The sequence below is a fragment of the Salvelinus fontinalis genome, chromosome 35, assembly GCF_029448725.1.
Source record: "Salvelinus fontinalis isolate EN_2023a chromosome 35, ASM2944872v1, whole genome shotgun sequence".
NCBI lineage: Eukaryota > Metazoa > Chordata > Actinopteri > Salmoniformes > Salmonidae > Salvelinus > Salvelinus fontinalis.
The window spans coordinates 10,953,618-10,980,013 of NC_074699.1; the positions used below are offsets into that span (position 1 = coordinate 10,953,618).

The 26,396-nt window shown below is 40.5% G+C and overlaps 1 protein-coding gene across 2 annotated transcripts in view; it reads left to right on the forward strand.

Moving 5' to 3' along the window:
• The window catches only part of LOC129834321 (ALK tyrosine kinase receptor-like), a 733,537-nt gene that overhangs the window by 669,138 nt on the left and 38,003 nt on the right, over nt 1-26,396 (forward strand). For both annotated transcript variants that reach the window (XM_055899197.1, XM_055899198.1), the window contains exons 12-18: nt 3,375-3,540; nt 9,707-9,854; nt 11,732-11,845; nt 14,598-14,736; nt 21,752-21,922; nt 22,195-22,293; nt 22,491-22,649. In XM_055899197.1, coding sequence (XP_055755172.1) covers nt 3,375-3,540; nt 9,707-9,854; nt 11,732-11,845; nt 14,598-14,736; nt 21,752-21,922; nt 22,195-22,293; nt 22,491-22,649 — 996 coding nt within the window. The remainder of the gene's footprint in view (nt 1-3,374; nt 3,541-9,706; nt 9,855-11,731; nt 11,846-14,597; nt 14,737-21,751; nt 21,923-22,194; nt 22,294-22,490; nt 22,650-26,396) is intronic.

The window sequence follows — 26,396 nt, forward strand, 5'->3', positions numbered from 1 at the left end:
ACGTTTCGACAGGCAAGCTGTCTTCATCAGGGTACAATCACAGACACTGCGGGATGACTCGTTTATATATAGTGTCAAGACACACAGGTGTCTGTAATCATGGCCAACAGTCGCCTAATATCATTGGTTGTAAAGCATTTTTTAAATCTGACACCATGGTTGGATTCACAAGAAGTTCATCTTTAAACCTATGTAAAATATGTTTTGTTTTTACAATGAGTATTTCTGTATTTAAATTTGGCGCCCGGCAGTTTCACTGGCTGTTGAAGAGGTGGGACGCTACTGTCTCACGTGCCCAAGAGAGGTTAAACATACAAATTCTTCTATCAATGACTTAAAGATTGCTGTACACCAGCGGAACCTATCCAAGTTGAAGGAGCTGGAGCAGTTTTGCCTTAGCGTCCCACATATCCCAGAGAAGTTAACGTCCCACTTGGCCAAAAGCCAGTAAAAATGCAGAGCGCCAAATTCAAATAAATTACTATAAAAATCTAACTTTCATGAAATCACACATGAAAGACACCAAATTAAAGCTACACTTGTTGTGAATCCAGCCAACGTGTCTGATTTCAAAAAGGATTTACGGCGAAAGCGCACCAAACGATTATGTTAAGTCAGTACATAGCCACAGAAAAACACAGCCAGTTTTCCAGCCGGAGAGAGGAGTAATAAAAAGCAGAATTAGAGATAAAATTAATCACTAACCTTTGATGATCTTCATCAGATGACACTCATAGGACTTCATGTTACTCAATACATGTATGTTTTGTTTGGTAAAGTTCATATTTATATCCAAAAATCTGAGTTTAGGCGGGACGCTACTGTCTCACTTGGAAAAAGCCTGAGAAAATGCAGAGCACCATATTCAAATAAATTACTATAAAAATCTAACTTTCATTCAATCACACATGAAAGATATCAAATTAAAGCTACACTGGTTGTGAATCCAGCCAACATGTAAGAATTCAAATTGGCTTTTCAGTGAAAGCAAACGATGCTATTATCTGAGTTAGCACCATAGTAAACAAAGAGAGAGAAGCGTATTTCAACCCTGCAGGCGCGACACAAAACACAGAAATAAAAATATAAATCATGCCTTACCTTTGAGGAGCTTCTGTTGTTGGCACTCCAATATGTCCCATAAACATCACAAATGGTCCTTTTGTTCGATTAATTCCGTCAATATATATCCAAAATGTCAATTTATTTGGTGTGTTTGATCCAGAAAAACACCGGTTCCAACTTGTAAAACTTGACTACAAAATATCTCAAAAGTTACCTGTAAACTTTGCCAAAACATTTCAAACTACTTTTGTTATACAACTTTAGGTATTTTTTTAACGTAAATAATCAATAAAATTGAAGATGGGATGATCTGTGTTCAATACAGGATTAAAACAAACTGTAGCCAGCCTTCTGGTCATGTGCCTCTAACAAACAGGACACAACAAGTGACCCTGATTCAAAGTGGCCGTACTTCTTCATTACACAAAGGAAAAACTTTCAACCAATTTCTAAAGACTTGACATCCAGTGGAAGCGGTAGGAACTGCAAGAAGGTCAATTAGAAGTCTGTATTCCCAATGAAAATCCATTGAAAAGAGAGTGACATCAACAAAAAAAAAAGTCTGAATGGTTTGTCCTCGGGGTTTCTCCTGCTAAATAAGTTATGTTATACACACAGACATGATTCAAACAGTTTTAGAAACTTTAGAGTGTTTTCTATCCAAATCTACTACTACAATATGCATATCTTATCTTCTGGGGATGAGTAGCTGGCAGTTGAATCTGTGTATTCTTTTCATCCAAATGTGAAAATTCTGCCCCCTATCCTAGAGAAGTTAAAGAATGGGCAAAAATCCTAGTGGCTAGATGTGCCAAGCTTATAGAGACATACCCCAAGAGACTTGCAGCTGTAATTGCTGCAAAAGGTGGCTCTACAAAGTTATGACTTTGGGAGGGTGAATAGTTACGCACGCTCAAGTTTTCAGTTTTTTTGTCTTATTTCCCTGTTTGTTTCACAATAAAAAAAAATTGCATCTTCAAAGTGGTAGGCATGTTGTGTCAATCAAATGATACAAACCCCCCAAAAATCAATTTTAATTCCAGGTTGTAAGGCAACAAAATAGGATAAATGCCAAGGGGGTGAATTATTTCGCAAGCCACTGTATCATTATTTACTGCCTAGTCATTTCTAAACGGGTTAAACCATACTGACCACTGCACTTACCATGTTTTCAATTCACTACAGTGAAACATGGCAAAATCAGTTTGAATGCCCAGCCAACTCAAACTTTTCTCCTCATTTGCAGTGTATTTTCTAGATTTGCTTGAGATTAGTCTTGACAGATAAACGTGGCTGGACCACAACACTGATCGAGTCACTAAATCCTGACTTGTGGGAACCATGGAAATGGTGCCGTTCCCATGGTCCAGCGTGGCTGTCAGAAGAAAAACTTAACCCCCAAAAATTCTTGAACTGAACATTTTCAGGAACTGCAAAAGAAATGCCATATTTTACCATTCATGAACATACTAATCTCGGTTAACCCAGAACTAAAGTATTCGGTAATAGGTCAGACGCTCAACTAAGTTCTGGGTCCATACGTGATCGGAGAAGAGATAGAATGAGGATCAGAACCAAGATGAAGAGCTCCACCCTCTCTCTTTGTAAGTTACCGGAAAGTCTGTGGGCCAAATGTCCCCTTCCCTGGGATATCGTGTTTTGTCCAAAGCACTAACTAATGATGCTCCTAATTCTGCTCGTTATCTGACTCATCCCATTGTATCATGAGAGATCTACAGATACCATTTATGTTTACGTAGTCTATCCATGAACGATTACAAACATACAAACACGCAACTTCAGAAACTATTTGGAATAAATGTTCTTGATCCTAGTCGTGAAATGTTCAGAGTACATATAGGGGATTCATTGCCTTCAAATCATTTGAAAAATGTAAATGGACAAAATGGAGTTTGGAGATTTTCTTCAGACAATGATGATAGACATTTTTTACTACAGTGAAACATGACGAAGATGCTTATTTTATTTATTCCGTTATATCTCGCTCGCAATCAGGAGTTAGACGAGTAGGATGGAAAAAATGTTTCTGCCGGTTCACTATGTTGGGGTTTATTTACGTGAGACTATAGAGTGTTGTGGGGTTTGTTGAAGTGAAATGAAAAATGAGGCACAATTTGTGTGATGGGAAATGTGATGAGTTTGAACAGTGTTCTGAATGATGAGTGTCTTCATTTGCCTGTGTGTGTGCGTGCACGTGTGTGTGTGTTTGCGCGTGTGCGTGCATGTGCAAATGTGTGTGTACGTGTGTGTGCAAATGTTCATGTATGTGTAATTCATGTTTTTTACAGACACCAAATGGGCCTTTCACACTTGTGGGGCAGTGGGTTCAGAGGGGCCCACCCCAACCCAGTGTAGCAGCTCATATCGGAACAGCAACATCAACGTTACCGTGGCAACCGGCAGCCCATTCAAAGGCATCCAAATCTGGAGGGTGCCGGAGACTGGCAGTTACAGGTAAATCAAAACACCGGCTGCATCTCAATAGTCTTAAGTGGCTTCCTTTCATGGTAGGTGTAACATACAGCCTGAATCGCAAATAGTCTGAATTGGCTTGGTAGATGTAGCACGTATGCTGAATCTTAATAGTCTAACTTGGCTTTAACGGTAGGTGTAGCACACCGTCTCAATCTCAATAATCTAAATTGGCCTCCTTTCATGGTAGACGTAACAAAGGGGCTGCGTCTCAATAGTCTAATTTGACATCCTTAGGAGAATGTCAAATACAAATTTGCTTTAGACACTCATGCACAGACACACATTCTCTCTCTCTCTCTCTCTCTCTCTCGCTCTCGCTCTCGCTCTCGCTCTCGCTCTCGCTCTCGCTCTCGCTCTCTCTCTCTCTCTCTCTCTCTCTCTCTCTCTCTCTCTCTCTCTCTCTCTCTCTCTCTCTCTCTCTCTCTCTCTCTCTCTCTCTCTCTCTCTCTCTCTCTCTCTCTCTCTCTCTCTCTCTCTCTCTCTCCCAACCAACCCTCAAGCGGCCTTCAAAAAATCCATAGCCTAGCTCTCTTGTCCACGGACAGCAATCGTCTATCCTTTCCACTTCCTTGAACGAGCGGGGCATTACTGGCTAACCAGAGTCTTTGGTTTAGAGAGTTGGCTCTAATGGTTAAATACCATGACTCACACACTTATTACACCCGGCTCCAGTAACCCACAATCACAAGGTGATTAAGAGGCTGCTTCTTATGCCTGTCTTTCGCTCTCGCTTTTTCTCTCTCTCTCACCTGGACTCCATTACTTTGTTGATTACCCCTCTATATTTGTCTGCACCTCAGGTTGTTACCTGTGTCAGCATTGATGTCTTTATTTTTCCCCCTGTCAAGACGCTTTTCCTGTTCTATTTCATTTTCATGGCCATTGTTTATGAAATGTTCTCCCTGTACCTGCTTCTCGTCTCCAGCGTCGATCCTCACAGAATGCACGACACCACTAAAGGAAGCATCAGGGAGTTTTTGTTTTAGTTGGTGATGTTGGGTCCGGGTGCCATCACTGAAGGAACCGGGGGTGCCTCAGCTAGGTCATCGGGATTCCACACCTTAGATGGCTCGAGAGGTCTTCTTGCCTCGGTTGGCGCGGCAGGCACCCACCCCACATCATGCTTCAGCCGGCCCGTCAGGCTCCCATGCCTCGTCCGCCCCGTCAGGCTTGCCCAGGTGGGACACCGGGTGGCGCCCCTCGAGGTGGAGGGTACTGTCACGCCTGTTCCCACTCTCCCCTCCGGCGCTCAATATTGGACTCACCTGGACTCCATTATTTTGAAGATTACCCCCTCTATATCTGTCTGCTCCTCAAGCTGTTCCCTGTGTCAACATTGATGTTGTTCTTTTTTCCCCTGTCCAGACTCTGTTCCTGTTCTGTTTCGTGTCCATTTCTTATTAAATGTTCTCCCCCCTACCTGCTTCTCGTCTCCAGCGTGGATCCTCACACATGCTCTGTTTACAGAAGCTTTATAATGCACTATACCACCTGTGTGTAACGCATTATTGGAATGCTCTTAATAGTAGCAGCGTTAAAGATCCGCGCCACTGTTCGCTCACAGCACCTTTGTTATTGATTTTGATTTGTTCATGACACAGAGAGAAGTATCCAGCAGTGCGTATTCTGCTGTGCACTGATGTCAGAAGAAAAAAACATTATTCATTGCTTGCAGTAACTTATTTGTTGTTGATATGTTCTAAACGGCCTTGTCAGTTTAACCAATTAAGTACTTTAGCTTTAAAGGTGCAATATGTAGAAATCGATCTGCCATTACCTGGTTGCAAAAATGTTGTTTATGTGACAAAAAAAGTAGAGACAATCACTGTGAAATATATATACAGTACCAGTCAAAAGTTTGGACACGTCTACTCATTGAAGGGTTTTTCTTTTAATTTACAATTAAATTTACAATGAAATAACACAAAATGGAATCAAAATCTGTTAAACAATTCAAAATATATTTTATATTTTGAGATTCTTCAAAGTAGCCACCCTTTGCCTTGATGACAGCTTCCAAACTCTTGGCATTCTCTCAACCAGCTTCATGAGGTAGTCACCTGGAATGCATTTCAATTAACAGGCGTGCCTTGTTAATTTGTGGAACTTCTTTCGTTCTTAAAACTTCTTTCTTAAACTTCGTTCTTAAAACCCCTTTCTCGGGACGTTGAGCTAACGTAGGCTAATGTGATTAGCATGAGGTTGTAAGTAACAAGAACATTTCCCAGGACATAGACATATCTGATATTGGCAGAAAGCTTTTAATATTGTTTATTTAACCTGTCTAGGATCAGCGTGGCGCTAGCGGCACACCCCCCCCCCCCCACTGAAAAACCAGTGCCGCGAAATTCAAAAAAAAATTTTTTTTTAAATATTTAACTTTCACACATTAAAGTCCAATACAGCTAATGAAAGACACAGATCTTGTGAATCCAGTCAACATGTCCGATTTTTAAAATGTTTTACAGGGAAGACATAATATGTAAAGATGTACATCTATTACCTAAAAACACATTAGCATAATCCACCATCTTTTATTTGTCCACCAACACCAGTAGCCATCACCAATTCGGCTAAACTAAGATATTTATAGCCCCTAACCAACAAAAAAACTCATTAGATGACAGTCTGATAACATATTTATGGTATGGGATAGGTTTTGTTAGAAAAAAGTGCATATTTCAGGTAGATGGCATAGGTTACAATTGCACCCACCGTCACAAATGGAATAGAAAAACTACTTAGAGCAACGTGTTTACCTACTTACTAATCATCAAACATTTCGTAAAAATACACAGCATACACGAATCGAAAGACACAGATCCTGTGAATACAGACAATATTTCAGATTTTCTAAGTGTCTTACAGCGAAAACACAATAAATCGTTATATTAGCATAGCACATACCACATAGCAGCCCAGCATTGATTCTAGCCAAAGTGAGCGATAAAAGTCAACATCGCCAAAAGATATTAATTTTTTCACTAACCTTCTCAGAATTCTTCCGATGACACTCCTGTAACATCACATTACAACATGCATATACAGTTTGATCGCAAATGTTTATATTTAGCCACCAAAATCATGGTTAGACAATGTGAAATGTAGCTCAGCTGGTCAGAAAATGTCCTTGCGCCACTTAGACAGTGATCTACTCTTATACATAAATACTCATAAACGTGACAAAAAAATATAGGGTGGACAGGGATTGATAGACAATTTAATTCTTAATACAATTGCGTTATTACATTTTTTAATTTATCCTTACTTTTCAATACAGTTTGCGCCAAGCGAAGCTACGTCAAAAAACATGGCGTCCTAAGCCACTAAAATGTTTCGACAGAAACACGATTTATCATAATAAAAATGTCCTACCTTGAGCTGTTCTTCCATCAGTATCTTGGGCAAAGGATCCTTTCTTGGGAGAAATCGTCTTTTGGTGGAAAGCTGTCCTCTTGCCATGTGGAAATGCCAACTGCGTTCGGGATGAACTGAAAAGCGTGCCCAACTATTCACATCGTTGCAAAAATAAATGTCCCAAAATCGCACTAAACGGATATAAATTGCTATAAAACGCTTTAAATTAACTACCTTATGATGTTTTTAACTCCCATAACGAGTAGAAACATGACCCGAGTAATATTACCCCCTTCACTAATGCTTGGAAAAGGTGCGGGCCGGTGTCCTCTAGGCGCATGACGCAGCTCCAAAAGAATGACTAGCTTCAGGGTTTTTTCATTTGTAGGGCCTGTGAACGCGCAATCGACCCCATTGGAATCGTCATCACGTAAAGGCATCCAGGGGAAGACGTAAGAAGTGTCCGTATAGTCATAGCAAAATCAGTGCCCTTTTAACTGACTTCAGAACAGTGGCCAACATTTCTGAAATCTGAATCCATGTCAGGGAAATTGCTGTAGAATGGGCTCTGTTCCACTTAGAGACAAAATTTCAACTCCTATAGAAACTATAGACTGTTTTCTATCCAATAATAATAATAATATGCATATTGTACGACCAAGGATTTTGTGGGAAGCCGTTTCAAAAATTACCCAATTAGCATAAATAGTCTAAACAGCGCCCCCATCCCCAACAGGTTAATTGCACTGTCCAATTTACAGTAGCCATTACAATGAAAGAATACCATGCTATTGTTTGAGGAGAGTGCACAAATTTGAACATGACAAGTTATTAATAAACAAATTAGGCACATTTGGGCAGTCTGATAGAACATTTTGAACAGAAATGTAATGGTTCATTGGATCAGTCTAAAACATTGCACATACACTGATGCCATCTAGTGGCCAAAATCTAAATTGGACCTGGGCTGGAATAATACATTATGGCCTTTCTCTTCTCAGATTCTTAGATTTGGGTATGTCATTTTTGTCGAAAATATGGATTCCGGATAGTCCCGTAAAGCCCAGCTCGTTGGCTATCTAGCTAGCTTTGTTTGACCGCGATTGGGGCTTAATTGACAAAGATACAGTTGTTCAAGTGATGGCCGTCCCAGGAAGGCCTATAGGACACCAAATATGGTATCCTATAGGATATACTACACCCCCAATGAATAGTGAAGTCTTGTTAGCTTCTAGGATCTCCGAGGAATAGATTCAAACATGATTTGACTCATTCAAACAACGTTAGGGTGAGATTTTCACAGATTCCCTTCTTTGCAAATTGAATGAGTGGAAATACAAAATCCATCGTGCGTGCTATATAGACCTTTTTAGGATATGAAAAAGTATTTTATCTAACAAAACGACACTTCATGTTATCTCTGGGTCCGTTTGGATGAAGTGAGAGCAAGATTTCAGAATGTAAGTACACATTTCACCTTCAGAGGTGAATTTATCAAACCTATCCCGTTGAAAAAAGTGTTTTGTTAGGAGCTCTCCTCAAACAATACCATGGCAAAACCATTTTTCTTTGTAATAGCTACTGTAAATTGGACAGTGCAGCTATATAAACAAGAATTTAAGCTTTCAGCTGAAATGAGACACTTGTTTTTACTCTAAAATCTGCGATCTTGATATAACGCGCTGAATCATTTACAACTGTCCCGTTCATGGAACGCCGATCCTTAGGACAACAATAATAAGAAGAGACTTGCTTGGGCCAAGAAACACTAGCAATGGACATTAGACCAGTGGAAATCTGTCCTTTTGGTCTGATGAGTCCAAATGTTACATTTTTGGTTCCAACCACCGTGTCTTTGTGAGATGCAGAGTAAGTGAATGGATGTGTGGTTCCCACCATGAAGCACGGAGGAGGAGGTGTGATGGTGTGGGGGTGCTTTGCTGGTGACACTGTCTGTGATTTATTTAGAATGTAAGACACATTTAACCAGCATGGCTACCACAGCATTCTGCAGTAATATCAATCCCATCTGGTTTGCTCTAGTGGGGCTATCATTCAGGCTGTGTAAAGGCTATTTGACAAAGAAGTAGCGGGATGGAGTCCTGCATCAGATGACCTGGCCTCCATAATAACCCAACCTCAACCCAATTGAGATGGTTTGGGATGAGTTGGACCACAGAGTGAAGGAAAAGCAGCCAATAAGTGCTCAGCATATGTGGCAACTCCTTCAAGACTGTTGGAAAAGCATTCCAGGTGAAGCTGGTTGAGAGAATTCCAAGACTGTGCAAAGATGTCATCAAGGCAAAGGGTGGCTACTTTGAAGAATGTAAAATCTAAACTGTATTTTGATTTGTTTAACACTTTGGATACTACATGATTCCATATTTGTTATTTCATAGATTTGATGTCCTCACTTGTATTTTACAATGTAGAAAATAGTACAAATAAAGAAAAACCCTTGAATGAATAGGTGTGTCTAAACTTTTGATTGGTACTGTATATAAAAAGATCGTATTTTCAGTTGTTTGAAGCTGAAGTACATAACCAAAATTAAAAGACTCAAAATCTAACCTTATGGACGGGAAGCATAGAAATAGTGCACATAGAACGGATCTACAGCTTATCAGACTTGGTTTCTATGGGGATGACAGATCTATAACTCACATGTCTATGTGAATTTGGTGGGGTAGCACACACCGCTACATGATAGACCTTTAAGTTAAATTATTTATAACGCCTTATACACTGGCGGTTCATGCCTTTCCGTTTGTGTGTATGTCCAAAACAGGATCACAGCTTGTGGGGCGGCTGGAGGTCGCAGTGTATTGACCATGGCCAAGTCACATGGTGTCCAACTCACAGCAGACTTCCTGCTTCAGGAGGGCGAGTTGCTTCACATCCTGGTGGGCCAAAAAGGAGAGGACGCCTGCCCCAATGTGAGTACCATCTTCCCCAAAACTATTCTGAATAAATGTCAAGGCTCAACACTTTCACACTTATGCCCCATCCCAAATAAGCCACTATCTCCGACCTCCTAGGAAGGCACTTAGATATAAAAAGACTGAGTAGATCCCAAAAACATTTCTCACCCCAGGACACTTCAACTGTTGACTGACTGTCCAGGAAAATTAAGAAGGGGGGGAACTCTGTTTCTGCATCGATCAGAAAAATTTATTGACAGTACAAACCATCACCAGTTAAATGGTTCTTGGTTAATTCATATTTTTGGTGGGGATGAAGTGCATTTGGGTATACCTTTTTCCAGGACTGTGTAGACCTAAGAGGACTATATCTATAAGAAGGGCCTGATAACTTGGGGGGGAAAAACAAATACAATGAAGACAGACCAAGGTAAAACCAGGGTTCTTATTCCGGTGTATTTGCCTTCTTATAAGCCAGGTGGAATCGTTGCTTTATACACCTATACACAATTCTGTCAGATCTTCAGAAGTCCATAAGTAGCCTATTATAGACTACAGCATGGCCTAACTTGATCCCAACTGGAATGTTGAAGTCTCAGGGATACGGAAAAAGAACATCCTCAAAACTCCTCTCACACCATAAGGGAGCACGTTTGAATTGATATCCCATGGATTGCATTGCCATTTCACCTATAAACGTTGTTGGAATGAATTTCCTCTCAATCCATCATGTTGTTTTTGGCCTCATCCCGGACTTGTCTTATACTTTGGAGTTCTCAGTCAGGAATCATTTGGAAAATGGATCGAATATATTGGAGAAAAATGTCAGACAAGGAAATGCAGAGAGGTGGCCCAGACACCCAGACAATGGGGAACTGGAGTCATTTGAGGTCTCAGACTCTCAGTTCACTTCTATCAGGTCTATAGTCCCGAAGGGAGAAGATACTCCCAAAGGTTGTTGGTGCTTTTAAAAATGATTTGTTCAGGGTGTTGGTGTGTTCAGTGTTTCTCAAACAGCCTCTGTAGGAGTATTAATATCCTTTTAGGCTTTTACACACCACGCACACATGCACACAGACACACACAAACACACACGGGGCTGCAGGTTGCCTATGGTTAAGAGCATTGGGCCAGTATCCAAAAGTTTGCTGGTTCGAATCCCAGAGTCAGCAAGGTGGCAAAATCTGCCGTTCTGCCCTTGAGCAAGGCAGTTAACCCCCAACAACTACTCCCCGGGCGCCGATGATGTGGATGTCATTTAATGCAGCCCCCTGCCTTAAGGTGTTGGGTTAAATGTGGAAGACACATTTCAGTTGTGTCCCCTTACACACACACACACATACAAACTATGTGCCTCAACCCTAGCAGGATGGCAAGAGCAACAGGTGGGGGTTAGGGGTAATTCTGTGTGAAATTGAGCTCTCGCTGCTCCCGTACTGGCTGACTTGGCTGTTTGGTTATTATTATCTGTCCTCAACACCGCTAGTCGTTTGGCTCTTGATACGTCTCTCATTTGTTACAATAGCCCAAGTTGCCGATGGGCAGAATGGGAAGAATAACAAACTAGATGCAGTAACAAGCCTGGTACCAGATCACTTTGTGCTGTCTTGCCAACTCATATGGTCTTGGTCACATCTGGTTTGGCTGGACAATGACTGTTGAAGTTGGCAAGACACCACACACCGACCTGGGACAAGGCTACTAGGCTAGTAAAGGCCCAAGTAACTAAAGATCTGAGCATGGAACTTGACTTCAGCGGATATCTTCCATTGACATCAAACCATGATTTATGAGGAAGTCTGAATTGCACAGACATACAGTGTCTCAAATTAGTTATTTTGCCCTGATTAAAGAAAGTGAGGGATTCACACTTTTTCTATTCTCATTGGTAGACCAACGAGATCCTAAACAAGATCTGTGTGGAGCAGATGCCATTGGAAAACAAGACGCAGGTCAAAGGGGGCGGGGGCGGAGGAGGCGGAGGCGGAGCCACCTATGTGTTCAAGGTAAGGAGAGAAGGCCGCGTACCGATAACTGAGAAAGCTTTATTAGACTTTCTTGCCCTCCTTGATCACTGATATGACTAAAGATGTATTTCATATTGCTTTCAACTGTCAGATTTGGGAAGGAAGGAAGGAAGGAAGGAAGGAAGGAAGGAAGGAAGGAAGGAAGGAAGGAAGGAGAAGGAATCTGATGAGGAACAGAAGCTGGAAAATAAATTAAAGGAAAGGGGACATATTAGATGATTTAGATTTATGAATATGTTTTTTTACTTGTCCCTCAGCTGTTCCTTTTTAATTGAAGCTGGGCTGAAGCGGGTCTAAACACACATACATTAAATGTATAATATATGTTCGAGCAGGGGTATTGAAATATTACTTGTTACCGTCACACAAATTTCCTGGTTGGCAAGGTTCCAGATGAATATTGTCATTTATCGGCGTAGTAACAAACCCCCACCTCGCAACCCAAGCGAATCAAAACTGTTCACACCCAGGGCCTCCCGGGTGGCGTAGCGGTCTAAGGCACTGCATCACAGTGCTGAGGCATCGCTACAACCTCGGTTCGATCCTAGGCTGTGTCACAGCCTGACCGTGCGCCCCATAGGGTGGCGCACAACTGGCCCAGCGTCGTCCGGGTTAGGGGACGGTTTGGCTGGGGGGATTTCCTTATCTCATGCTCTAGCGACTCCTTGTGGCAGGCCAAAGCCTGCAAGTTGACTTTGGATGGTGTTTCGTCCAACACATTGGTTCGGCTTGCTTCCCGGGGTAAGAGAGTAGTGTGCCTTGGCAGTTCGTATTTCGGAGAATGCATGTCTCGACCTTCGTCTCTCCCGAGTCTGTTGGGGAGTTGCAGCGATCAGACAATATTGTAACTGCCAATTGGGGGGAATATATAGTGTAAGCAAAATATATATAGAAACAGTCGAAAGTTTGGACACACCAAACAATGATTCAAGGTTTTTTCTTAATTTTTACTATTTTCTACAGAGGGGAGGCTGTCATAGTGAAGACATCAAAACTATGAAATAACATATATGGAATCATGTAGTAACCAAAAAGGTGTTAAATATATACAAATATATTTTATATTTCAGATTATTCAAAGTAACCACCCTTTGCCTTGATGACAGCTTTGCTCACTCTTGGCATTCTCTCAACCAGCTCCATCTGGAATTATTTTCCAACAGTCTTGATATGCTGAGCACTTGTTGGCTGCTTTTCCTTCACTCTGCGGTCCAACTCATCCCAAACATTCTTAATATGTGATGTAGCACTCCATCACTATCCTTCTTGTTCAAATAGCCCTTACACAGCCTGGAGGTGTGTTGGGTCATTTTCCTGTTGAAAAACAAATGATAGTCCCACCAAGTGCAAACCAGATGGGATGGCGTAACGCTGCAGAATGCTGTGGTAGCCATGCTGATTAAGTGTGTCTTGAATTGTGTCACCAGCAAATCACTCCCACACATCACACCTCCTCCTCCAAGCTTCACTTTCAAAGTTAATCCATTCATCTACTCTGCGTCTCACAAAGACACGGCGGTTGGAACCAAAAATCTCAAATTATGACTCATCAGACCAAACGACAGATTTCCGGCGGTCATATATCCTTTACTCGTGTTTCTTGGCCCAAGCAAATCTCTTCTTATTATTGGTGTCCTTTAGTAGTGGTTTCTTTGCAGCAATTCGACCATGAAGGCCTGATTCACACAGTCTCCTCTGAACAGTTGATTTTGAGATGTGTCTGTTAATTGAACTCTGTAAAGCATTTATTTGGGCTGCAATTTCTGAGACTGGTAACTCTAATGAACTTATCCTCTGCAGCAGAGGTAACTCTGGATCTTACTTTCCTGTGACGGTCCTCATGAGAGACAGTTTCATCATAGCGCTTGATGGTTTTTGCGACTGCACTTGAAGAAACGTTCACATTTCTTGAAATTTTCCCAATTGACTGACCTTTATGTCTTAAAGTAATGACGGACTGTCGCTTCTCTTTGCTTATTTGAGCTGTTCTTGTCATAATATGGGCTTGGTCTTCTTTAAATCACCTCTATCTTGTCACAACACAACTGATTGGCTCAAATGTATTAAGTAGGAAAGAAATTCCAGAAATTAACTTTTAACAAGGAACACCTGTTAATTGAAATGCATTCCCGGTGAGTAACTCATGAAGCCGTCTTAGTGAATGCCAAAAGTGTGCAAAGCTCTCATTAAGGTAAAGGGTGGCTACTTGGAAAAATCTCAAATCTCAAATCTATTTGTTTAACACTTTTTTGGTTACTACATGATTCCAATATTTCATAGTTTTGATGTCTTCACTATTATTCAACAATGTAAAATAGTAAAAAAAAAAAAAAAAAAATTGAATGAATAGGTGTGTCCAAACTTTTGACTGGTACTATATATAAATATTTGAATATATATGTATGTGTGTATGTATAAAGATTAAGTAGAATAACACACTAGATGCAGTAAAATACCTAACCTGGTACCAGATCTCCTGTTCACACCCCTCTTATTGGCAGATAGAACAATTTCCAGGTTTCAAGCTAATTTCCTGCAATTCTACACGTTTTGCCAGTTTCAAAGCTAATTTTCTGCAATTCTACACATTTTGCCATACCTTATGTGTGATCTTATGGTACCAGGGATCAAATGGGTTCCAATTATTTAATTATTTTTGTCGGTCCGTCTGTTGAGTTTGGCTCTGCTAGAGGTTGATAACATCACACTGACTAATTTGCCATGGCAACAGGTGCAGAGCGGTGTCCACATCCCCCTGATCATCGCAGGTGGGGGTGGGGGACGTGGGTACAGCAGCCAATCGGACAGCCAGGATGAGCTGATGGACAACCCCAACGTACCAGGGCGCAACGGGAAGTCTGGAGCGGCAGGTAAATCACTGTGTGTATTGTGAAGAACTGCTTGACTATATGTGTGCTTCCGTGTGCATGCGCCAGACCTGGGATGTCTACAGTTGTAACTATGGTTTGTGGAAAGTAACAACATTTCTGGGGGATCGAAGTTACTTTGGAGATGACAACAACAAAAAATTACAACTTAAAACTATTTGAATACAGATCTGAGAAAGCAACTATTTTTTCAAACTATTTAAATACAGATCTCAAGAAGTGACAACTTTTCTGAAAGTATTGGATTGGCTGCCATCTACTAATGCAGTATCTGTATCTGGAACTGCTTGTTGAAGATATAAATAGAATGAGTAGAGCTCACAATGACCTATACTATTCCAATCTATCTGACACTCAAACAGTATTTGATCTACACAATACATTTGTATCTGAACATTCTGTAAATATCCATCCTCCTGAATGTCCATTGCCCCAGGTGTACATAATCAAGTCAAACCAACTAACCAATGATATGTTGTACAGATAAATACGTTTTGTCACTCAACTACTGTATGATTCAACATGCCACTGAAAAGGTAAAAAGCTGCAATTTATTTTATGATACCTGAAAATACTGCAGAGTAATTCTAAGCCCATTGCAAACAGCAAGTTGAATGATTACATAGCAACTTGTCCAGTGTTAAAACAAATAATAACACAGTGTGTTAATAAATCAACACTGAAAGTGCGGATGCTGTGGACTCATATAGACACCGAAACAGTGTTAACTTAATACACTGCTTACTTTGAAGCCTCATCACGTACAGTGTTTCCCAGAGTGCCTTGCCATTCAAGTAAATTGTAGAGTTACCACCCATGACTGTATTTGTTAGTGACAAATACAAATAGTTGTTGCATTCATCCATGTTAAGTCCTATGGACTTTACCAAGTGAGATCATAAGTGATTATGTTATCGTACAAAAATATATAATTTAACACAATACCATATGTATTTCTTAAGGCCTTATTTTGAGGGCCTGTTTTTAGCCTGGGGCCTGAAACTCATACACATCACTTTGAAACAAAGCCACGCCCATCATTATCATATTTACGAAGTATGCTCTATTTCAAGTCAATTTTTTAAATGTATTATTTTTTGGTGATTAAAAAAACTGTATTTATCAAGGAAATGTTAAAAAAATGTAATTTTAGTGAATGAAAGTCCATATTGCCCAGCGACAGCCCCGAAACCTGGAGGATCTGGAGAAGGTCTGTATGGAGGAGTGGGCCAAAATCCCATGTTATTAAAAAAAAAAAATATCTGACCCCTAGCGCTAAGAAGTTAATACAGGTAATGAGTGGAGAACAAGGAGGGCTTCTTAAAGAAAAACTAACAGGTCTGTGAGAGCCGGAATTCTTACTGGTTGGTAGGGTGGTAGGTGATCAAATACTTATGTCATGCAATAAAATGCAAATTAATTACTTAAAAATCATACAATGTGATTTTCTGGATTTTTGTTTTAGATTCCGTCTCTCACAGTTGAAGTGTACCTATGATAAACAATTACAGACCTCTACATGCTTTGTAAGTAGTAAAACCTGCAAAATCGGCAGTGTATCAAATACTTGTTCTCCCCACTGTATATATTTACCCACAAGATATGGGGGATTGGAAATGATGCAGACAATTACATTGGAAGCAACATTCTTTCCGCAATATTAAGCTGATCCACCCCTTAAAAAAAACAAAAAAACAAGGCAGGTCCTACAGGCCCTAGTTTTGTCACACCTGGACTACTGTTCAGTGGTGTGGTCAGGTGCCACAAAGAGGGACTTAGGAAAATTGTAATTGGCTCAATTGGATGTACACAGGGAGCTGCCTTTAATAATATGCATGTCAATATCTCCTGGCTCAAAGTGGAGGAGAGATTGACTTCATCACTACCTGTATTTGTGAAACATATTGACGTGTTGTTTATACCGAGCATTCTGTTTGAACTACTAGCACACAGCTTGGACACCCAGCAAAACGCCACAAGACATGCCAACAGAGGTCTCTTCACAGTCCCCAAGTCCAGAACAAACTATGGGAGGTGCACAGTACTACATAAAGCCATGAATACATACTCTATTACACATTAAGTAACTCATGCAAGCATAAGCACATACACATACAGTTGAAGTCGGAAGTTTACATACACCTTAGCCAAATTCATTTAAACTGAGTTTCTCACAATTCCAGACATTTAATCCTCGTAAAAAATCCCTGTTTTAGGTCAGTTAGGATCACCACTTTATTTTAAGAATGTGAAATGTCAGAATAATAGTAGAGAGAATGATTTATTTCAGTTTTTATATATTTCATCACATTCCTAGTGGGTCAGAAGTTTACATACACTCAATTAGTATTTGGTAGCATTGCTTTTCAATTGTTTTACTTGGGTCAAACATTTTGGGTAGCCTTTCACAAGCTTCCCACAATAAGTTGGGTGAATTTTGGCCTATTCCTCCTGACAGAGCTGGTGTAACTGAGTCAGGTTTGCAGGCCTCCTTGCTCGCATACGCTTTTTCAGTTCTGCCCAAAAATGTTCTATGGGATTGAAGTCAGGGCTTTGTGATGGCCACTCCAATACTGTCACGCCCTGGCCTTAGTATTCTTTGTTTCCTTTATTATTTTAGTTAGGTCAGGGTGTGACATGGGGAAGGTATGTGTTTTTGTATTGTCTAGGGTGGTTGTATGGTTTAGGGGGTTAAGTAGAGTAGATGGGTTTGTGTTTAGTGTAGGTGTCTAGCTGTGTCTATGGTTGCCTGAATGGTTCTCAATCAGAGACAGATGTCATTAATTGTCTCTGATTGGGAGCCGTATTTAAGACAGCCATAGGCACTAGGTTAATGTGGGTAATTGTCTATGTTGTACGTTTGTAGCTTGTGTGTGCACTTACGTCTATAGCTTCACGATCGTTTGTTGTTTTGTTTCAGTTTGTTAAAGTGTTCGTTGCGTGTTTTTTCCTTTCTCTAAAATAAAAGAGAATGTATTTTGCACACGCTGCGCCTTGGTCCACTCTCTCTCAGCAAGACGATCGTGACAAATACCTTGACTTTGTTGTCCTTTAGCCATTTTTCCACAACTTTGGAAGTATGCTTGGGGTCATTGTCCATTTAGAAGACGCATTTGCGACCAAGCTTTAACTTCCTGACTGATGTTTTGAGATGTTGCTTCTATATATCCACATCATTTTCCTACCTCATGATGCCATCTATTTTGTGAAGTGCACATGTCCATCCTGCAGAAAAGCACCCTCACAACCTGATGCTGCCACTCCCGTGCTTGACGGTTGGGATGTTGTTCTTCGGCTTGTACGGATGACACCAATTTGGTGTATCTGTTTGTGTGTGTGTGTGTGTGTGCGTGCGTGCGTATGCATGCATGCCTCGGTGTGTGCCCAGAATCCATTCTGGCCTCCTGTATCCTGCTCCCTCTGTTCAGTTTTAGTTCACTAAAACTACAGCCTTTATCAATATAATTATTTACCACTCATCTCAAATCTAATTTTATTTGTCACATGAGCCAAATACAACAGTTGCAGACATTACCGTGAATGCTTACTTACAAGCCCTTAACCAACAATGCCGAGTAAGAAAATAATTGCTAAACATACTATAGTAAAAAAAGTTACACGATAAATAACAATAACAAGGCTATATACAGGGGGTACCAGTACCAAGTCAATGTGTGGGGGGACAAGTTAGTCGAAGTAATTAAGGTCAACAAGGCACCCCTGACAATTGAGGAGTGGCCCCAATTGGCTTGCTGCAAATGTATAAGTGGTGACTAAACTCAACAAAAAGAAGAATAAATTGTATTATGAAGCCAAGATCAATGATGTAAAGAATGATGGGAAAAAACTTTGGAGTACTGTAAATTAAATCGCTTTTTCATCACAAAACCATTTGATGTTGCCAATTATTTTTATGATTACTTCATTGGAAAAGTGGGCAAATACCAACAATGAACAGTGAGCCATTGTACACATGTATAAAACAACTAATAATGAAAGAAAAGCATTGCAAGTTTGAATTTTGTAAAGTTACTCTGGGTGAGGTGGGAAAACGATTATTGTTGATCAGCAATGACAAACATGGCATTGTCAACTTAGATGAAAAGCTACTGAGGATGGTAGCTGACTCTATAGCCACTCCTATCTGTCATATCTACAATCTGAGCCTACTGGATAGTCTTTAACCCCAGGCCTGGAGGGAAGCAACATTCATTCCGATTCCCAAGAGTGGTAAAGCAGCCTTCACTGGTTCTAACAGCAGACCTATCAGCTTGCTGCCAGCTATTAGCAAACTGTTGTAAAAAATATTGTTTGACCAAATACAATGCCACTTTTCTGTAAATACATTAACCACAGTCTTTCAGCATGCTTATAGAGAAGGGCACTCAACATGTACTGCACTGACACAAATTACTGATGATAGATTGAAACAAATTGATAATCAGAACATTGTGGGAACTGTATTGTTAGATTTCAGTGCAGATTCAGAGCTTTCTATCTAACAAAGCTCAAAGGGTTGTCTTTAATATACGCATCTCTAATGTCGAACGTAAACTGTGGTGTACGGCAGGGCAACTCTCTAGGCCCTCTACTCTGTTCTGCGTTTACCAAAGAACTGCCACTGACATTAAACAAAGCATGATTGTCCATGTTTGCTGATGACTCGACCATATACGCATCAGCAACTACAGCTAATAACAAAGAGTTGCAGTCTGTTTTGGAATGTGTGGTCAGTAATAGTCCCTAAGTTCTAGACCTGGTAATGAATGGTGTGGCTGTTGAACAAGTTGAGGAGACAAAATTACCTGGTGTTACCTTAGATTGTAAACTGATGGGGAGAGGTCTGTCCGTAATAAAGAGATGCTCTGCTTTTTTGACACCACATTCCACAAAGCAAGTCCTGTAGGCTCTAGTTTTATCTTACCTTAATTATTGTCCAGTCATATGGTCATATGTATTGTGCTGCAAAGAAATACCTAGTTAAGTGATAATATGAATACTATGCATGCCAGTCTCTCTTGGCTAAGAGCTGAGAAAAGACTGACTGCGTCACCTCTTGTTTTTATGAAACACATTAATGTGTTAGAAATTTCACATTGTTTGCAAAGTCAACTTACACACAGCGCTGACACACACACTTACCCCACCAGACATGCCACCAGGGGTCTTTTCACAGTCACCAGGTCCAGAGCAAATTCAACGCAGTATAATACAGAGCCATGAGTGCATGGAACTCCCTTTCATCTTATGTAGCGCAAGTGAAGAGCAAACCTGGTTTAAAAAAAACATATAAAGCAAAACCTCACGACACAACGTCTCTCCACCATGTGACCTACTTGTTGTGTATGTACTGACATGTTTGTGTAATTGATAGATGCACACACACTACATGCTAATGTTTTTAAATTGATTTAAATTGTGAAGTATTTTGTCTGTAATATCTTTTTCGTTATATGACGGACCCCAGTAAGACTAGCTGTCATTTTTGTCGCCAGGTAATGGGGATCCTAATAAATAAAATAATAGCATGTTTTCAGTGGCTTGTGCTCTGGAGTGTCCTTTGGAGTGGATAGACAATGTTAGTTTACAGTATTGCTAAATCGGCTTGTATACAGTTATTATTTGTTTCCTGATTTTGGTCGCAGCAAGGACAGTTGGAAGTTTGATGTTTAGGGTTGAAGTTTGAGTTGCAAAATGCACGGGATTTACTGTAGAATGTCGCATTGGATAAGATACACCAATTTTGGGTATATTCCAGTTTTGCTTGTGTAGTTAGTTCTGTTTATGGCAATAGAAAATATTATTGAATGAATTGTCCAACAGTAACAGTTTGAGTTTGTACTCAATTCATTCATTTAATTGGATTGGTAGTTATGTTTTAGTGTCTATATGAGAGGGTATGTCTGCCTGGGTGTACTCCAGGTAGACATCTGTTAAGTAAATAGTTTGACAGTCCGAAGAAGATGTGTTTGCTCCCAGATAGAACCATACATTAACATGGACACATTAACATGGACACAAACATGTATTCTCAGTGCACTTCTGTACTTCTATTCCATCCCTGATGCATGGGTTTCATAGCCCCGCTACCTCTGTGCATAGTCATGTTTATCTTTCTTACTAGTAAAACAAGACAGGACACGATGACAACCTTGCACGTCTATTCCTTCCCATTTTTTCTCTTTCCTGTTCTACCCTGGGTGCAAACACAACGCCTCTCCATCACCGTTATTTTTTACACATCTCGGCATTCATTATTCACTTGTTTTGAGTCAACTGTACCTCGCAGAACATAATATATCGATTCGAGTGTTCAGTAGGCCTTAGGCTTACTGCGAGTGGAGCCTGGTGAGCGCGGAAAGAAATATTCACTCTGCCTGTGCTGTTTGTTGCTGTCATTCATAGGGTGTTCTTTTTTACATGTTTTGGATTTACTTTTGTTTGTTTCATTCTCTCTGTAACCAAGAGGAGAAAGAGGAGGAGAACTTAGGGCAAGACGCAAGCCGGGAGAGTGTCTACAGTAGTAATTTACAGTAGGTTTGAGGGTTTTTAGTGCTGACTACAGCTCGAGCCTGCATGTGACAGGAGAGGGTGAGGCCCCAACTACAAATTACTGCCAAGTCTCTATCAGATACAGGGGTATTTACTGTCTTTTTGGCTCGGCGCCAGAGGCATTCCTTGTGATGTTATTTCAGACAATCGACCTGACTGAGTGTGAATTCTGACTGAGTGTGAATGGGTGGATGTTAAGGAGTTTGAATCAAATAATCATAATATTATCATCGCCCATCCCATGAAAACATCATACATCTACATTATATGGTGCCCCGTGTAAATATTTATTTGCAACTTTCAAATACTATGACTATCCAGGAATCAATCAATCAATCAACCACTCAATGATAAATTGATTGATTGGATATCCAATAAGTGTTTGTAAATGTGTGTACATTATTTATTTATTGGGGTTTTTCCTTTGTGTCTTTGTGTATGTCAGGTGGAGGCGGAGGTTGGAATGACAGTAACCCTGGGTCTCAGGGTGGGAGACCCCTCATACTCGGAGGCCAGGGGGGGCAGCCCTGCATTAAGTTCAGCTGGGAGACCCGAGGAGGTTTCGGGGGAGGGGGAGGTGCCTGTACAACCGGTGGTGGAGGAGGGGGCTATAGAGGTAGGTGAAAACTAATTTACAGTAAATATACAGTATATAGCATTGTAACATGAATATATAACAAAATCAATATGACATTACATCTCCAGTCTTGTCTTAACATGTTAAGGTAGGTTGTCCCTTTGCCATTTGTTGGTCCAACAAATTATCATTATCTGTCATTACATATTTCATCAGGTAGCACTTTAGATTACCATTAAGGTACTCTGTAATAAGTTTACTGACTAATTGTGTAATTTTATTACCACCACCATCCCCCTCCATTTCTCTAGGTGGCAACACCTCTGAAGCTAATGACCCAAAGCAGGATGGAGGTGACGGCTCCTCTTTCATCAGCACAGAGGGAAAGACCTTCCTGGACCCTCTGAAAGGTAACAGGTTAAATGAGAGACAATCACACGAACACTTTCTATGAACTATAAGGCGGCAACCGGCAAGGTAAAGGTTAGTGAGGTGGACCAGTAGCCGGAGGTTGCTGGTTCTAGCCCCGGGCAGGGCGATAAAAGTGGGAACTGAACCATGACGGAGCATGTATCCTGTTGACCATGTCCGGTGTCTGTGCCTGTAGGTATGGAAAGTGATGGAGAGGTGATCATCGGCCCCGTGCTAAACTGTAGCCACTGTGAGACGGGTGACTGTCACAAGAATGAGGAGGGGACCATGTGTTACTGTGACGTGGACTTTGTACTGGCCCGCGACGGAGTGTCTTGTATCAACTCATCAACAGGTCAGAGACACACACACTCTCTCTCACTCTCACACACACACACACACACACACACACACACACACACACACACACACACACACACACACACACACACACACACACACACACACACACACACACACACACACACACACACACACACACACACACAAACTGCAATTGAACACATTGTTTGGATCCGGTTGGACAGTAAGTACAAATGAAACAGATATTTGAAAAGTCATACAATGAATTAGTTGACACACACACAAATGAGCACTGTCATGTTTTGACAATCATTACTAGTGTTTGACTGTTATTTTATAAAATGATTACATACCACGTTCAATTATTACACCATTAAATGAATCATACAACAGTTAATTAAGTAGTAATCTGGGGCACCATGGTAAAAGTTATTTAACGAGTTACTATCTCCCGACTAAACTCTAAAGATATACATATCTGTTACATCAGTCACAGTCAATTCATTCATTCTTATTTACCTTCAGTCTCATTCTGAATGTCGCAAAACTCTTGGATATCTACAAGAACCCTAACATAAATGATGAATCAGCAATTTACAAATTGGCTTAATTATTTATTTACTAACTAACTGAATAATCACACAGAATTACATAAACATACAAACAGGAGAGCTTACACATTGATTACTACACAACGCAATGAAAAAGCCCTAGTGGACTAAACTGATATGACAGCTTGTTTCACAAAATGGCGGATTCAAAAAAGAAGGAAAGGGAGAGACAAAGGAATTCCACTAACATACATACAGCAATAACTATGCTCAAGGAAATGCAAATACTTTGCACATGAACGGCCGCTCATTTGAAAGAATTGCAATGTAAATATTTACGTGTGTATGTCTTTGCAGTCTGTCTTTTGAAAACACTCGATCCATCTACAGGGAGTAATTTGACAGGAAGTCTCAAGTTGTAACTCTCTGGTTGTCCACCAGAGATCACCATGTCTTTTGTAGGCCTAGCTTCTTGGTTTCAGGTGTCTGTGATGTTGCCGAGGAAGTGTTTGTTAGAATGGATCTTTCAGAGTACCACCTGGTGGTTCTCGGTCGAGTTTACTAGACTAAAGTAGTTAAACAGCTGCAGACTGAATGTTCCTGTGTAGTCTTCATCTTCTTCACTCAAGAAAGTTTCAGTGTCTAGCCATTCCGTACCTTTCAGCTCATGCTGTCGGTCACGCTTGTCTAATGTAGAGCTAGAACCATTTTACACGCCCGTAGCAACCCGACAATGTACTGGTCTCTAGAGATTTACATTTCTTACTCATTTCTGCGTGTGGACTGCATCCTCACATTCTCTATTCTAATGTACATTTCGCTAGCGGTCGTTTATGAGCACTCACTTTTGGAGGGCGGTTCCATCATGTTGCCACAATGTCTGTGCTCACATGGCCAGGGTTACTGACTTGGTAAAACTTTTATATGAAAAACAATTCTCATTTAAAAGGCTAACATAACATTTCATCTTCTCACAAATAGTTTCACACTTAATTATATACAGTTGAAGTCGGAAGTTTACATACACCTTAGCCAAACACATTTAAACTCAGTTTTTCACATTTCCTGTCATTTAATCCTAGTAAAAATTCCCTGTCTTAGGTCAGTTAGGATCACCACTTTATTTTAAGAATGTGAAATGTCAGAATAATAGTAGAGAGACTTATTTCTTTCAACTTTTGTTTTCTTTCATCACATTCCCAGTGGGTCAGAAGTTGACATAACTCAATTAGTATTTGGTAGCATTGCCTTTAAATTGTTTAACTTGGGTCAAACGTTTCGGGTAGCCTTCCACAAGCTTCCCACAATAAGTTGGGTGAATTTTGGCCCATTTCTCTTGACAGAGCTGGTGTAACTGAATCAGGTTTCTACGTCTCCTTGCTCGCACACGCTTTTTCAGTTCTGCCCACAAATTTTCTATAGGATTGAGGTCAGGGCTTTATGATGGCCACTCCAATACCTTGACTTTGTTGTCCTTTAGCCATTTTTCCACAACTTTGGAAGTATGCTTGGGGTCAATGTTCATTTGGAAGACCCATTTGCGACCAAGCTTTAACTTCCCGACTGATGTGTTGAGATGTTGCTTCAATATATCCACATAATTTTCCTACCTCATGATGCCATCTATTTTGTGAAGTGCACCAGTTCCTACTGCAGAAAAGCACCCCCACAATATGATGCTGCCACCCCCGTGCTTCACGTTTTGGATGGTGTTCTTCGGCTGCAAGCCTCCCCCTTTTTCCTCCAAACATAGCAATGGTCATTATGGCCAAACAGTTCTATTTTTCTTTCATCAGACCAGTAGACATTTCTCCAAAAAGTACGATCTTTGTCCCAATGTGCAGTTGCAAACCGTATTCTGGCTTTTTTATGGCGGTTTTGGAGCAGTGGCTTCTTCCTTGCTGAGCGGCCTTTCAGGTTATGTCGATTTAGGACTCATTTTACTGTTTATATAGATACTTTTGTACCTGTTTCCTCCAGCATCTTCACAAGGTCCTTTGCTTTAGTTCTGGGATTGATTTGCACTTTTCGCAGCAGAGTACATTCATCTCTAGGAGACAGAACGGGTCTCTTTCCTGAGAGGTATGATGGCTGCGTGGTCCCATGGTGTTTATACTCGCGTACTATTGTTTGTACAGATGAACGTGGTACCTTCAGGCTTTTGGAAATTGCTCCCAAGGATGAACCAGAATTGTGGAGGTCAACAGTTTTTTTTCTGAGCTCTTGGCAGCTTTCTTTTGATTTTCCCATGATGTCAAGCAAAGAGGCACTGAGTTTGAAGGTAGGCCTTAAAATACATCCCCAGGTACACCTCCAATTGACTCAAATTATGTCAATTTGCCTATCAGAAGCTTCTAAAACCACAACATAATTTTCTGGAATTTCCCAAGCTGTTTAAAGGCACATTCAACTTAGTGCATGTAACTTCTGACCCTCTGGAATTTTGATACAGTGAATTATAAGTGAAATAATCTGTCTGTAAAACAATTGTTGGAAAAATGTATTTTGTCATGCACAAAGTAGATGTCCTAACCGACTTGCCAAAACTATAGTTTGTTAACAAGACATTTGTGGAGTGGTTGAATAACGAGTTTAAATGACTCCAACCTAAGTGTATGTAAACTTCTGACTTCAACTGTAAGTTCCACAAAATGTACATATTTTTTTATTTGTATTTTTTATTTCACCTTTATTTAACCAGGTAAGCTAGTTGAGAACAAGTTCTCATTTACAACTGCGACCTGGCCAAGATAAAGCAAAGCAGTGTGACACAGACAACAACAGAGTTACACATGGAGTAAACAATAAACAAGCCAATAACACAGTAGAAAAAAATTAAGTCTATATACAGTGTGTGCAAAAGGCGTGAGGAGGTATGCAATAAATAGGCCATAGGAGCGAATAATTACAATTTAGCAGATTAACACTGGAGTGATAAAGGAGCATATGATGATGTGGAAGTAGAGATACTGGTGTGCAAAAGAGCAGAAAAGTAAATCAAATAAAAACAGTATGGGGATGAGGTAGGTAGATTGGGTGGGCAATTTACAGATGGACTATGTGATAACTGGGAAATATACATATTCAGAGATACAGTTGTTATACCGTCCTTAATGAGATCCCAAAACAACTGCTCTGACATAATTGTTCTTTAAGTACCCACGGACCTTTCAAACTGTTTGCATTACAGAAATATTGTTTCATTATTCAACCTTTTGATGTTACCG